This window comes from Entelurus aequoreus, linkage group LG01, assembly GCF_033978785.1.
Source record: "Entelurus aequoreus isolate RoL-2023_Sb linkage group LG01, RoL_Eaeq_v1.1, whole genome shotgun sequence".
Taxonomy (NCBI): Eukaryota; Metazoa; Chordata; class Actinopteri; order Syngnathiformes; family Syngnathidae; genus Entelurus; species Entelurus aequoreus.
Window position 1 is genome coordinate 68,599,206 of NC_084731.1, and position 15,550 is coordinate 68,614,755.

Genomic DNA, 15,550 nt, shown 5'->3' on the forward strand with positions numbered 1-15,550 from the left:
CTGATTCTAAAAGTTGAATAATGTTGAATAACGTTTGTTACTGGATACTTTCTAACACTGCCTTGGAGACTTTGTATGTGTGAGTAATATGCGGTTAGAATTATTTGATACTTGTTTATTAAGTTAAGTTAAGTTAAAGTACCAATGATTGTCACACACACTCTACGTGTGGTGAAATGTTGACAAATGTAACGTTTTATTGTTCAAGGATTATTACCTGTCTAGCTTGTGTGCTATCGTATGCTTAGCTGTTGTGTAGCTGCTTGTAGCCTATAGCCTTGCATGTTTACCTTTTGTAAATTACTTCAATTACTTTGAACAAGTAAACCCGCTGCAGGACTACGTTTTTTTTCTTTCTATCAAGCCGATACAAGATACCAATGTTGGATCGAAACACTCGTACTTTTTGTTTTTGAGCTGATTCGTGTCACTCGAGGTTCACCGGCAGCCGCGCCCACACATGCTGTGAGCTCGTACAACAGAACCACTTTAGCAGATACAATATCTACACATATGATACCATAATAATTAGTGAAGTCAATAGTAATAACCCTAAATTCCCCTTTTTTTTAATTAATTGACCAAAAAAAATTACTCATTGTCAATAATTCTGGCCAAATATATTTTGATATCTGACATTTATTTGAGTTCTCGTGAGAATTCTTCCTCCGGTCTGCTCAGCTGTGCTCTTTCTCTCCCTTTGCAGTCTCCAGTCTCCGCTTACCTGTCAAAACGTTCACTTTTTCCCCCTGGGAAATCCAGTTTTTGTCATTCTTTTAGTTTGTTTTTGCTGCTCGCTGCGTTGCATCATTAAAGTAGAGATGAAGACAGAAAATATATCTGGCAAAAGTTCTACTTTGTGTAAATATGTGGACAAATTAGTATACAAGTAAATAGGAGCAGGCAGCAGCTCACCCATTCTCATACTTTCTGTAACATCCAGGAAGAAATTATGTCTGCCATCAACTGAAATCTACATGAAGGAGCCCAGAATTGTTCTTACGTTATGTTTGCAATATTTCAGGGTTCCTTATGAGGAAACCTTAGAATGTATTAAATCCATATATTAGCCGCAGATATAAACATTGTAAAATTAGTTTTTTACACAGAAATATTTTGTAAATGTTTATTTACATACCTTAATTTTCTGTAAAACGGCTGATCAAACAAAACAGAAGTCATGGTCATGGACCCACTAGCTGCGCAAGCCAGCTCTCCAATCAGCTAAACAGACTCAATAACTCCACGGTGACGTTTTGGTGAATTTACTGAGGAATTTGTGAAACTGAAACAATACAAAAATAATGTCATTGTAAGTTAATAATACTAACACAGACACTTGTAAACATGTTAGCAAATTAGCTAATGCTAGCTTCATTACATTATGATAGCACGTACAAATATGCATGAAAACACTCCTACAGACATCACACATGGGACGGTTTTGTAAGTATGAATATTTTGTTATATTGTAAAGCTTACAAACGTTGCTTGGAGTGATGAAAGAACAATCCATATGAGTAGAAACGCTATGGATGGCTAGAAGACGGAACAGCACTTGTACTTCCGATTCAAAGCTTTAAACAGCAGGAAGGAACTCACATTCACCCAGCAGCACCTGCAGTGAGCACACTTTTCCAAAAAATGGCGCCATAGCACAAACTATAACACACCATTTAAGTGTCTGTATGTGTTTAATGAAGACTATCTGCATTATTGCCATCAGCAAAGAAAAAATCAAAAATTAGCCGCAGGGTTCAAAGCGTAGGGGGAAAAAAAGTAGCGGCTTATAGTCCGGAATTTACAGTAAATAAATCAAGTTTGATATGATTTTATATTAAAGGCCTACTGAAATTAGATTTTCTTATTCAAACGGGGATACCAGGTCCATTCTATGTGTCATACTTGATCATTACGCGGTATTGCCATATTTTTGCTGAAAGGATTTATTAGAGAACATCGACGATAAAGTTCGCAACTTTTGGTCGCTAATAAAAAAGCCTTGCCTGTACCGGAAGTAGCGTGACGTCACAGGTTGTGGAGCTCCTCACATCTGCACATTGTTTACAATCATGGCTACCAGCAGCGAGAGCGATTCGGACCAAGAAAGCGACGATTACCCCATTAATTTCAGCCAGGATGAAAGATTCGTGGATGAGGAAAGTGAGAGTGAAGGATTAGAGGGCAGTGGAAGCGATTCAGATAGGGAAGATGCTGTGAGAGGCGGGTGGGACCTGATATTCAGCTGGGAATGACTAAAACAATAAATAAACACAAGACATATATATACTCTATTAGCCACAACACAAGCAGGCTTATATTTAATATGCCACATAACAAACACCTCCCCCCTCCAGTCCATATAACCCGCCAATACAAATCAAACACCCGCACAACACACTCAATCCCACAGCCCAAAGTACCGTTCACTTCCGCAAAGTTCATACAGCACATATATTTCCCCAAAGTCACGTACGTGACATGCACATAGCGGCACGCACGTACGGGCAAGCGATCAAATGTTTGGAAGCCGCAGCTGCGTACTCACGGTAGCGCGTATCCAACTCAAAGTCCTCCTGGTAAGAGTCTCTGTTGTCCCAGTTCTCTACGTGTTTGTGTTGCTGCAGCTGGTCGCTAATACACCGCTTCCCACCTACAGCTTTCTTCTTTGCTGTCTTTATTGTTCATTAAACAAATTGCAAAAGATTCACCAACACAGATGTCCAGAATACTGTGGAATTTTGCGATGAAAACAGACGACTTAATAGCTGGCCACAATGGTGTCCCAAAATGTCCGCTACAATCCGTGACGTCACGCGCAAACGTCATCATACCGAGACGTTTTCAGCAGGATATATCGCGGGAAATTTAAAATTGCACTTTACTAATCTAACCCGGCCGTATTGGCATGTGTTGCAATGTTAAGATTTCATCGTTGATATATAAACTATCAGACTGCGTGGTCGGTAGTAGTGGGTTTCAGTAGGCCTTTAATCGGCGTCGGTCGATATCTTATAAGTACACTTTTTGTTGCCGCCATTGATGCCGTGTCTCCAAAGAGATTAAATAAAGCCTTCCTACTTGTTGTACAGTGGACACGTGTGCTTTCCCCTCAGTGTCATGAAGTTCTTGGTGTCCAAGAGGAGGTTCAAGGAGAGCCTGCGGCCGTACGACGTGATGGACGTGATCGAGCAGTACTCTGCAGGACACCTGGACATGCTGACGCGGATCAAGAACCTGCAGTCCAGGCAAGTGTGCCTTTGGCCAGCATGGCTCATCAACACCTGGCCAGAAGACCTCCACGGTCACCCTTTTGCCTGAAGGACCCCTGTTTAAGTTAGACCGGGGGTGTCCAAACTACGGCGTGTTCATTTTGTTCACTAAGGGTTCTCGGCCCCGCCTCCAACTTTATTTGAAGTATCTGCACCATGTGTCAAATAATAGATTTTCCAATTAATCGCAATTCTTATTTGTAACGATTCTTAACTGATTCAAAACATTTTTGTATTATTATTAGTTAATGTGTTCTGTGGAGCCACTCAGACAAATCATCATGTTGATGTAGATGATCTATATCTGCTGTACAAACAGCTCAATTTTTGTTTCATCTGACCACAGAACTTTCCTCCAGAAGGTCTTATCTTTGTCCATTTGATGTCAGAAGAAACAAAAATTTTGCTTTTTGGCCACAATACCCAGCAATATGTTTGGAGGAGAAAAGGTGAGGCCTTTAATCCCAGGAGCACCATACCTACCGTCAAGCATGGTGGTGGTAGTATTATGCTCTGGGCCATTTTGCTGCCAATGGAACTGGTGCTTTACAGAGAGTAAATGGGACAATGAAAAAGGAGGATTACCTCCAAATTCTTTAGGACAACCTAAAATCATCAGCCCGGAGGTTGGGTCTTGGGCGCAGTTGGGTGTTCCAACACGACAATGACCCCAAACACACGCCAAAAGTGGTAAAGGAATGGCTAAATCAGGCTAGAATTAAGGTTTTAGAATGGCCTTCCCAAAGTCCTGACTTAGTATGGACAATGTTGAAGAAACAAGTCCATGTCAGAACACATTTAGCTGAACTGCACCAATATTGTCAAGAGGCTATATATATATATATATATATATATATATATATATATATATATATATATATATATATATATATATATATATATATATATATATATATATATATATATATATATATATAGACTTCCCTTTCCCCAGCCACTTTTTTATATATATATATATATATATATATTCCTCGCGCACTAATTGACTGAAAGTCATTTGTTGTCACGTTATCGATGGAAAAATGCATTTTTAGACAATATGATTTGCCTGAGCGGCTAGGAGACACAGAGAGTAACAAGCGGTAGAAAATGGATTAGAAAGGACAGATTAAAAAAATATATATATTTATTTTAATTTTTTTAATTATTTTTTTTAACCTGGGACTTCCCGCGGGTCGGATCCTGGACGCTGTCGGGCCGTAGTTTGGGGACCCTTGATGTAGATGATCATATCTGCTGTACACATTAACTTTAGAAAATAAGTGTTGGATACTTCTCTTGTGTGTATTTGACTTTATTAAATGTTTGGATAGAATTTTATTTAAAAAGACAAAACTTTTTTCTTTTAAATAATCTAGAATAGATGGTGACTTGTCCAGGGTGTACCCCGCCTACCGCCCCAATGCAGCTGAGATAGGCTCCAGCACCCCCCGCGACCCCGAAAGAGACAAGCGGTAGAAAATGGATGGCTGGATGGATCTCAGAGCTGTTTATCTATTTTATGGAGGAATGTAGTTAATCATAGAACTGTCACCTAATGTTAAAATGGGTTTTCTACCTTCAAGGCACTCAAAGCGCGGTGACACTATTTCCACACTCACACACTGATGGCACTAACCACGACCCATCGGGAGCACGGGTGAAGTGTCTTGCTCAAGGACACATGGGTACGTGACTAGGGTGGTAGAAGCCGGGGATCGAACCGGAAACCCGCAGGTTGCTGGCACGGCCACTCTCCCAACTGCGCAACGGTGTTATTAAAAAATTATTCATTTTAAATCGAGAATTGTTTGGAATGGAATCGTTACCCATAAGAACTGAATCAATTCATGAAAATTCAATTCTATATAGTGCACTAGGGCTGTGGATCTTCTGCCCCCACATGAATTGATTCGGTTCTTGGGGGTAACGATTCCATTCAGAATCGTTTCTCGATTCTAAACAATTCTCGATTTAAAACAAATATTTTCCAATAACATTGGGTGCCAGTTATATGATTAATTACATTCCTCTATAAAATGAATAAACAGCTCTGATACATTTCTATATTACTTAAAAGAAAACTGGTTTTGTTTGATAAAATGCTAGCCAAACATTGAATAAAGTCAAATACAAACAAGAGAAGTATCTTGTGTAAAGTAAATGTGTACAGCAGATATAGATCATCTACATCAACATGATGATTTGTCTGAGTGGATGGACAGGACACATTAAATAATAATAATAAAAATATTTTAAAAAATCGATCTTTGAATTTTATTTATCGATTTAAAAAATATATATATATTTATAATAAAACTTTTTCAAAACAGGTTACAAATTAGAAAAAAAACATCCATTTAAAAATAAATTCTTACTAAAACTCATCTTGCAGGCCGGCGGTATCAGACCCGCGGTCCGTAGGTTTGCCACCCATGAAGTAGAGGGTTTAAAAAGAAAGTAACATTAGGCTGTGAATACCTGGCCCCGGACTTAAAAGTCTCACTCGAGAGATGAACCCTTCAAACAGACTACTCAGTAACTTGGGTTCCAACAAAATTTCCGTCTATCCAGCCATTTTCCCGGCGCTTATCCGAGTCCGGGTTGTGGGGGCAGAGGTGCCCAGACTTCCCTGTCCCCGACCACCTCCTCTAGTTCCACTGGGGGGACACCGAGGTGCTCCAGGCCAGCTGTGGGACATAGTCCCTCCAGTGTGTCCCAGGTCTGCCCGAGGTCTCATCCAGGCTGGGCATTTCAAATGTAACCTACACAATTTACAGGTGTTTTTCCTCGGACTGCAGTGCTTGATAAAGGTCTCGTGACTCCCTTTTGGCCATTAATTCCACAAATTCCCTTTGACTTCAAAGCGCATGTTCCATCCATCCTCCACTTATCCAAAGTCAGGTCGCGGGGGCAGCAGCCTAAGCAGAGAAGTCTAGACTTCCCTTTCCCCAGCCACTTGGTCCAGCTCCTCCCAGGGGATCCCGAGGTGTTCCCAGGCCAGCTGGGAGACATAGTCCTACCAACGTGTCCTGGGTCTTCCCCGTGGTCTCATACCGGTCTGACGAGCCCTAAACACCTTCCCAGGGGGTGTTCAGGAGGCATTCTGACCAGATACCGAACCTCATCTGGCTTCTCACCCTATCTCTAAGGGAGAGCCCCGCCACCCGACGAAGGAAACTAATTTGGGCCGCTTGTACCCGTGATCTTGTCCTTTTGGTCATAACCCAAAGCTCATGACCATAGGTGAGGATAGGAACGTAGATCTTGTACCCGTGATCTTGTCCTTTAGGTCAAAACCCAAAGATCATGACCATAGGTGAGGATGGGACCGTAGATCTTGTACCTGTGATCTTTTCTTTTAGGTCATAAACCAAAGCTCATGACCATAAGTGAGGATGGGACCGTGGATCTTGTACCCGTGATCTTGTTCTTTAGGTCATAACCCTTAGCTCATGACCATAGGTGAGGATGGGACCGTAGATCTTGTATCCGTGATCTTGTTCTTTAGGTCATAACCAAAAGCTCATGTCTGTAGGTGAGGATGGGAACATAGATCTAATACCCGTGATCTTGTCCTTTTGGTTATAACCCAAAGCTCATGAGCATAAGTAAGAATGGAACTGTAGATCTTGTACCCGTGATCTTGTTCTTTAGGTCATAACCCAAAGCTCATGACCATAGGTGAGGATGGGAACGTAGATCGACCGCTAAATTGAGAGTTTTTCTTTCCTGCTCAGCTCCTTTTTTACCACGACGGAGCAATGCAAGTGAATCTCTAACTTCAGCTCTGCCTTTCTGCAACGCTAGAGTGGATCAGATCGTGGGCAAAGGTCCGAAATGGGAAGCGGAGGCGGCAGAGGACCAGAGCATGATGGGACGTCTAGTCAAAGTGGAGAAGCAGGTGAGAAGTGACTCGGTGGGTTTGGTTCAAGTCTTCTCATCTTGGTTTCGTGGACGTTCTTCTCCTGGCAGGTGGTCTGCATGGACAGGAAGCTGGATTTTCTGGTCCATGCGTATATTCAGCGCATGGGCATCCCTCGCTCCGAGACTGAGGCCTTTTTTAACTCCAAAGAACCGTACCCGGCCCCGCCTTACCACAGCTCGGAGGAGAAGGAGGAGCTTGTGGAGGCGGAGCAGGAAGCGAAAGTGTTCTCAGGCATGGATTACCAGTGCACCAAAGAGCCTTTGTCGGATGCCTCAGGGTCGGCGGGTACGCCGCCGGGCAGCCGGCCATCCACGTCGTGGCAGCACCAGCGGCAGCACCCTGTCACCCAGCCGGCCTGGAGCAGCAGCATGGCCAACACGCCCGATTCCCCACCGCCATTCCGCCTCCCGCCGCCGCCGCCCCACGACCGCTTCAGTCAGGAGAGCGGCTCCCTGAGCAGGAGGCGCAGCCGCAGGCAGAGGCGGCGTCCGCAAGAGGGCACCGACGCCGGCAGCGACACGTCCCTCTCCATCCCGTCGGTGGACCACGAGGAGCTGGAGCGCTCCTTCAGCGGATTCAGCATCTCTCAGGCCAAGGAGGACTTTTTCGGCCCGTCTTTCTTTTCAGGCGGGGGAGGGGGCGGCACTGCCGCCTCAGCTGGGGCCAACCGCGGCGCCCCGTCTCCACTCTGCGCCAAGGTGAGACCTTTCTTAGCCGAGGGCGAATCTGACACAGACTCAGACCTTTACGCCCCCTCACCTCTGTCCTTCACTGGCGACAAAGTATGGCCTCCGCACAAGTAGCTCCGCCCACTGTGACCCTCAAGACAATGACGTGACATGACGTCATCTTCGTCGGTGAGTGGTTTTGTTTTCAGTCACTGGTTTTTCCGTTCCGGCGCATCTGAAGCGCCGAGAAAGGATTCGCTCGTTTGCAACCTTTTTCCTCAAAACGACTCCAGTGAAAGTTTCCAAACAATACTTCAAGTACTCCAACATATCACAGCATTCTTTTGAGCCACGGTAGAAATGTACTAGAATGTGCCCCCAAATACAAAATGGCGGATTGCCACTCTGTGGAGCAGGAAGTAGCCTGCTAGCTTAAAAAAATTTGACGGATAAACAATAGATGCTCTTTCAATATTTCACTTCACTTACACATTTAATAACCATTTGTCTCTGTTTGAGTCAAGTCAAAAACGTTCCCCTTACTCTAGACCAGGGGTGTCAAACTTGAATAGAAAAAAGTTTTAAAAAACATTGTTGTTTTATATATCAACTTCTGTGAACCAGGAAGTAGCCTGCTAGCTTAAAAAACAGACAAGATGTTCGATGATCGTTTCACTTTCTTTAGAAACTTAACCATTTTTTGCTTTTTGAGTCAAGATAGACAATGTTCCCTCAAGGTAGGATAGAAAGAAGTAAAACAAAAAAAACATTGTCGTTTTATATATCAACTTCCGTGAACCAGGAAGTAGCCTGCTAGCATAAACAAATGGACACAAATAGGACACACTGCAATGTTTTTACTTTTATTTAAATATTAACATTTTCTCTATACGTTTTGCTCATTTGAGTCACGGAAATAATTTCCATTGTGTTGGAACGAGAAAAAAAAGTACCGACATATGTCAAACAGGAAGTATCCTGCTAGCTAAAACACAAAATGTGAAACCTAAATATATGCATGATTGTGTCTTTTTTGTTAGCAAAATTAGTTTTTTTAGTTGTTGCTAATTTCTGTCACAAAACAAAAAACGTTTAAGTCCCAGCGTACGTTAACCAGGAAGTAGCCTGCGAGCTAAAAACATGCAGAGAAACATAAACAAAGGTGATCCAAGATTGTTTTTTATTGGTGGAATTTATTTTCTGGCTTTATGGAAAAGGTTTATTTTGCGCTAAAATCCAAAACATGCTAAGGTGCCGTCGCATATCACCCTCCGTAAACCAGGAAGTAGCCTGCTAGCTTAAAAAATTGAGAGATAAACAATAGGTGCTCTTTCAATATTTCACTTCACTTACACATTTAATAAGTCAAAAACGTTCCCCTTACTCTAGACTAAAACTTGTTTTGTTATATATCAAGCTCTACGAAACAGGAAGTAGCACGTTAGCATAAAATAAACAAACACAAATGTCGTTTTATATATCAACTTCCATGAACCAGGAAGTAGCCTGCTAGCTAAAAACATACTGACTAGATGTTCCATGATTGTTTCACTTTATTTAGAAACCTATTTAAATTGTTTTGCTTTTTGAGTCAAGATGGAAAAGGTTCCCTCACGCTAGGATAGAAAAACAATATATTGTCCTTTGATGTATCAACCTTTGTGAACCAGGAAGTAGCCTGCTAGCTAAAAACATACACAAATACAGACTCTTAACACAAATAAGATGCTAGGCGATGATTTCACTTTTGTTTAAGTCACAAAATGGAAGAAAAAAAACCTTCAATTTTGACGTCGTCAACCAGGAAGTAGCTTGCTAGCTATCAACCAGGAAGTAGCTTGCTAGTTAACAAAAAGGGAGAGAGAAACAAACAGGCAATCTTGTTAGTGGAATTAATTTTCTGGCTATAGTAACCATAGACATCTTATAAGGGTACGCAGCATCGAGTGCTACTGGCGCTGACGAGACATGGAGCCGCCATCTTGGCGTGGTGATCCGCTCCACTCAGTGCAATTCATTTGGTAGGAGCAATGAACTGTCAGCGCATTTAATTCATCTTACCTCACTGAATACCACTCATTTTCACACAGTTTTTTGTCATACGTGTAGCTATGATAAAGGACACAAGTTTTGGCGTGTTTTATTATTCATAGTTTGCTTAACAGTAATAGAATATTCTTATATGCTAAATGACCAGACGTCCAAGATCAAAACTGGGAATATAATCCCAGAAAAAAACGGTCAGCTATTTTTAAATTGAAGAAACAATATGATTAGGTTATATATACATGCGTATATCCTACATAAACAATGTATGAATACATTAGATATCTATTAGAGATGTCCGATAATATCGGCCTGGCGATATTATCGGCCGCTAAATGCTTTAAAATGTGATATCGCAAATTATCGGTTTCAAAAAGTAAAATTAATTACTATTTAAAACGCCGTTGTACGGAGCGGTACATATCCGATAAAACACAGTCAGCAGCCCCTCCCCTCTCCCCACAAACAACACAGGAGTTGACGGCTGCAGCATGAAAGGTTTACTGGCGACGCTTGATGACCTCATCAAACCGCCGCGAGCGGAGCATAACAACAAGAGTGTGTTGTTGCCGGTGCTGTAGCCGTAGCTAACAAGCGAGTGAGCTCGATGACTGACTAACGACACCATGTCTATGGTTTGGGATTATTTTAAAGTGTCTCTGACGGATAAAAAACTGGCATTTTGCAATGACTGCAAAAAGTTGGTTATGCGAGGAGGAACCAAGACGTCTTCCTTTAATACGAGCAATTAGATCTCCCACCTCTTCAAGAATCATAAGGAGATACAAAATGAATGCAAGCAGAAGATGGATGAAAAGCAAACACCGAAAAAAAGTAGTACCACACAGTTGTCGCTTAAAGACTCCGCCGAGCCAAGAAAAAACAAAAATACAACAAAAAACACCCCGGGGCGAAAGCCCACGTTGTGGTCAGGGACAACGCACGACGGTGGAGTTTGGTGTGGCTAGTCTGCCCTGCATGGCGCACACTTTGCAGCTTGCAGTGAGCGGAGCTGCCCTGTCTCAACGCAGCATTTCAGAAGCTCTGACTGACTGCTAGACCACTTCAAGCACTCACCACTAGCTTGCAGCACATTTTTGTTACTCATACAAATACGTTGGAACAGGGCAGATTGAGCCCAGTTTATAATTTCCTGTTATACAGTATACCAGGCAGTCTTGCACTAAAGGAGGACTATGTTATTGTTTACTTTATTACTCCAGTATACTCTGGACTGAAGCTGTGTGCCTTCATTGTTTTTGTAGCTGTTGTTTTGAGGCATGTTTAAAAAAAATAAAAGAATAATGCACTTTCTTAGACTTAGACTTACACTTTGTGAAAGTCAAAGTATAGTATTTCCCATAGTTGTAGTGGGTATCAGCATTATCTCAGGGAGAGCATATCCCAAATTCCATGCTGCTGTTTTGAGGCATGTTAAAAAAAAAAAGCACTTTGTGACTTCAATAATAAATATGGCAGTGCCATGTTGGCACTTTCTTCCATAATTTGAGTTGAAGTTGTTCTCTTATTTTGGAAAACCGTGTTACATTGTTTAATGCATCCAGCAGGGCATCACAAAAAAATTAGGCATAATAATGTGTTAATTCCACGACCGTATATATCGGTATCGGTTGATATCAGAATCAGTAATTAAGAGTTGGACAATATCAGAATATCGGATATCGGCAAAAAAGCCATTATCGGACATCTCTAATATCTATATATCTTAGGGACCTATACCTGTAGACTGTATCTCTGTTGCTGCAGCAGCAGAGAATTTATTCTGTCTTGACACTTTGTGACACTTGACACAAAATTGGGTTGGAAAGCTAGACTAAATTTAGACTTGTATAATACTGTATAGCCACTGTCGATCTGATTGTCTAGTTAGCTAACATATATTACCCCCTACACAATCTGAACTGTGGTCCTAAATTTTACCCCTGTTGGCTTTTACAATTCTTATCTTCATCATTTATTTCAACTTTATGTTATTCAAGTATGACATTTTTAAATTTAGTTAATTTCATTGACCAGCAATTATATTATGGTCATACTCTTGTTTGCTAGCGGCTACGATTTCAGTACTATTGAAGATCTTTGCTCCTTCTCAACTCTGTGGTAATATTATTTTCACAAAATACAACCAATAGTACGTTAGTGTTAAATCTTACTTGTGAAAAGTAATCCCCCGATTCCTATTTTCAACAGTCCACTCATTTGAGCAGGAAAACGCTGAACACCATCTTTGTTTTCTACCTGTCAACTGTCAGTTTAGGCTGCTCGCCGGCTCCTCATCACCACTTCAAGATGGCGGCCCAATTTCTCGCGTCACAGCAGCCAATGCTGCGTCTACTTATAAGATGTCTATGATAGTAACAAAGGCAAAATGTTTCTCAAAACTTTTAAATTGAATGAAAAACCAGGAAGTAGCCTGCTCCACGGGGGAAAACATTCAATGCGGCGCTGCAACATTGACTTACTTTCCTTTAAGAATTTTCTTTGCTCATTTCAGTAACCAAAAATGCTACAATTTATAATTTCCGTCATTTAGCAACCTTTTTGAACCAAAATGAGAAAAAAAAACAGCACAATATTTCGCATGATTAAGAATTCCAGTCCAAAAACATGGAAGGCTGTTTTTTTTTGTTTGTTTGTCGCCACCACCACATCAAGTTAAGCAGATTCACAAATTATACTGTACAGAAGTCCAAAGTGCAAATATCATGAATTGGTACTTTAACTAGCTTTAAAAAAAAAAAAAAGAAGCTAATTTTCAAAATAAATTATTTTTAAAATTGAGTGAAGAAAAATGTTCCATTAATGAAATCTCTTGTGGTGTCATTGAATTAACAACAGATGAGATTCACCACTAGGGGGCGATGAAGAGCTGCTTTTGACTTTTTAAGGCCTATCTGTGTCGGTCTAATTCCACCTTTGAAGTTGTGTCTGGTTTTCTACAAACATTTGAACTTTGGACTTTATGATCGACCACTTCAGCGCTCAAACATTAACCTAAAATGTTTGTCGAAATCAACTCAAAAACAAAAAAACGAGTGTTTCGATCCAATATTGGTATCGTGTATCGACCCGATATTTAAAAAAAAAAACTTTTAAAAAGTAGTCCTGCAGCGGGTTTACTTGTGCAAAGTAATTGAAGTCGTTTACAAAAGGTACACATGTAAGGCTGTAGCAGCTACACAACAACTTAGCACACAATGTAATAATCATTGAACAATAAAAGGGGACATTTGTCAACATAAACAAGTATCAAATAATTCTAGTTACATAATACTCACACATACAAAGTCTCCAAGGCAGTCGTACAAAGTATCCAGTAACACACGTGTCCGCATTATTCAACTTATGAGCCTAACTTCATGAATTGTCAAAAACAAATAATTACCACTCCACCTCAACTTAAATATCAGAGTAACGTGGCCAAAAAAAAAAGGATTGACTTTGTGCGGTGTCGAGGAGATTTACACTGGGAATAAAAGTATTACACCTGAAATATATTTTTATATTTGTGTTCAGTGCAGTTATTTTATTGTCGGTATGCCATCTTTTTATTCCTTCACCTAATTCATGCAATCACAGTATATTGAAGGTCTAGTTTTCACCAAGTACTACAGTGTCGTAGTAGGCCTAAGTATTCATTAAAAACAAGGGAGTGGTTAAAATTTTTTAGCAAGTATATTTGATCTTCTTGGCCACTGTAACGTCACACACATTTTGAACAGTCCCACCGTGTTTAGTGGTACCAGTACCAGTTTGAAAAGGACTGGTCTAGGAGTCTAACCTGAAGACTCGAGTCGGGTTGAATTGAGCCTCTCGTTGCTAAACAAATAACTTCGATTTTATGGCGAACCTAAAGCCTAACCCCCCAGATCTAGACCTTTACTCCAATCCAAACCTTGATCAAAACCCTGAACCTCGCCGAACTCCATCCTGAAGAAAATGAATAGCAAGAAAATCATGGAAGGTTTTTATTATGGGCCTGCTCATTTGAATATTTCTTGTTCATAGAAAATGTGGACATTTTACCATAAATAAAATAGGTTTAAAAAAACAGGAAGCCAAGTAAGTAGGAGTACAAAACAACACAATCATATTTTAGACATGAACTATTTGCATATCAAAGCAGGAAGTTGCTTTGGCACATCTGTCGTCACAACAACTGAACAAAGGAACTTTTTGGTGATCACGTCTTCATTTTCTAAGAAGTATCAGATTCACGCTGAAATGTTGGAGAACAAAATGACCGCCAGATGTAAAGTTTGAGGGGAAAAGATTAATTTGATCAGAATAAAGTTGGGCTGACAAATTGTCTTCATTTATGTGGGAAAATGTGCAATATACAAAGTACACAATTCAAGTTAAAATTTGTGAGAAAAAAGTCCTGCAAGTCAAAATTTGGAAGAACAAAGTCCTGCAAGTCAAGATTTGGGAGAACAAAGTCCTGCGAGTTAAGAACAAAGTCCTTCCAGTCAAGATTTGGGAGAACAAAGTCCTGTAAGTTAAAATTTGTGAGAAAGTAACAATTTGTGAGAACAAAGTCCTGCAAGTTGAGAACAAAGTCCCGCAAGTCAAATTTTGTGAGAACAAAGTCCTGCAAGTCAAAATGTGTGAGAACAAAGTCCTGCAAGTCAAAATTTAGGAGAGAACAAAGTCCTGCAAGGTAAAATTTGTGAGAAAGTCAAAATTTAAGAAAACAAAGTCCTACAATCAAAATTTGAGAAAAGAAAGTCCTGCAAGTCAAAATTTGTTCTAGTCCTGCAAGTCAAAATTTGTGAGAACAAAGTCCTGCAAGTCAAAATTTGTGTCAAAATTTGTTCTAGTCCTGCAAGTCAAAATTCGTGAACAAAGTACTGCAAGTCAAAATTTAGGATAGAACAAAGTCCTGCAAGTCAAAATTTAGGAGAACAAAGTCCTGCAAATCAAAATTAGTGCAAGTTCTGGTGTCAAATCCTGTGGGAGTTGAGGCCAATCTGACAGGTGGGAAAAAGTTGGTTCCAGATTGTGTCAGACGTGGACAAAGGCTAGAACTCTACTGTAGTTCTCTGTGGACTATGAACATTCTGAACTTCTGCAACCATAAAAAAACAGACCTGGTGCACTAGTCTCTGCAGCTTGTTAAGATGTCAGAAGGAAACAGTTGAAATCAAGACACCAATTTGACAGTTTGAAGTTGGTTGGTTGAGGATTGTGGCAGGCCAGGACTCAAAGAATATAGTTTGGTCACTTGACACCAGAACCTAGTGTACACGTGTCTGGAACTTAACTGTAGAGGTTTGTTTTGGATGGTAACAGATGTGGACAAAGGCCAGGACTAACTCCAGTTCGGTCCCTTGCTAAGAAGCATTCCCACCAAATCTGTTCTAGAAGTGTCTGGAAATAATCTGATTAAAAAGATTTAGGAACTGTTCCAACTGGCACATAAGTGTCTGGAGCTAATCTGGTTAATGAAGTTGAAGGACAGTCAACATTTCTACCAGAACTGACCCAGGTTCTGGTGTAAACCTGTGTGGTTGTAGAGGTTTGTTTAGGATGGCAACAGACTTGGACACAGGCCAGGACTAATCTAGAACTGGTGGAGGTTAGTTAAGGATCGTGGTCGACATGGATACAGATCT

General features: G+C 40.8%; 1 protein-coding gene across 1 annotated transcript in view; it reads left to right on the plus strand.

The window, feature by feature from the left end:
* kcnq2a (potassium voltage-gated channel, KQT-like subfamily, member 2a) overlaps positions 1-15,550 on the plus strand; it is a 163,887-nt gene that overhangs the window by 119,556 nt on the left and 28,781 nt on the right. Inside the window, exons 14-16 of the mRNA XM_062057129.1 lie at positions 3,117-3,248; positions 7,083-7,176; positions 7,248-8,057. Coding sequence (XP_061913113.1) covers positions 3,117-3,248; positions 7,083-7,176; positions 7,248-8,003 — 982 coding nt within the window. The 3' untranslated portion in view covers positions 8,004-8,057. The remainder of the gene's footprint in view (positions 1-3,116; positions 3,249-7,082; positions 7,177-7,247; positions 8,058-15,550) is intronic.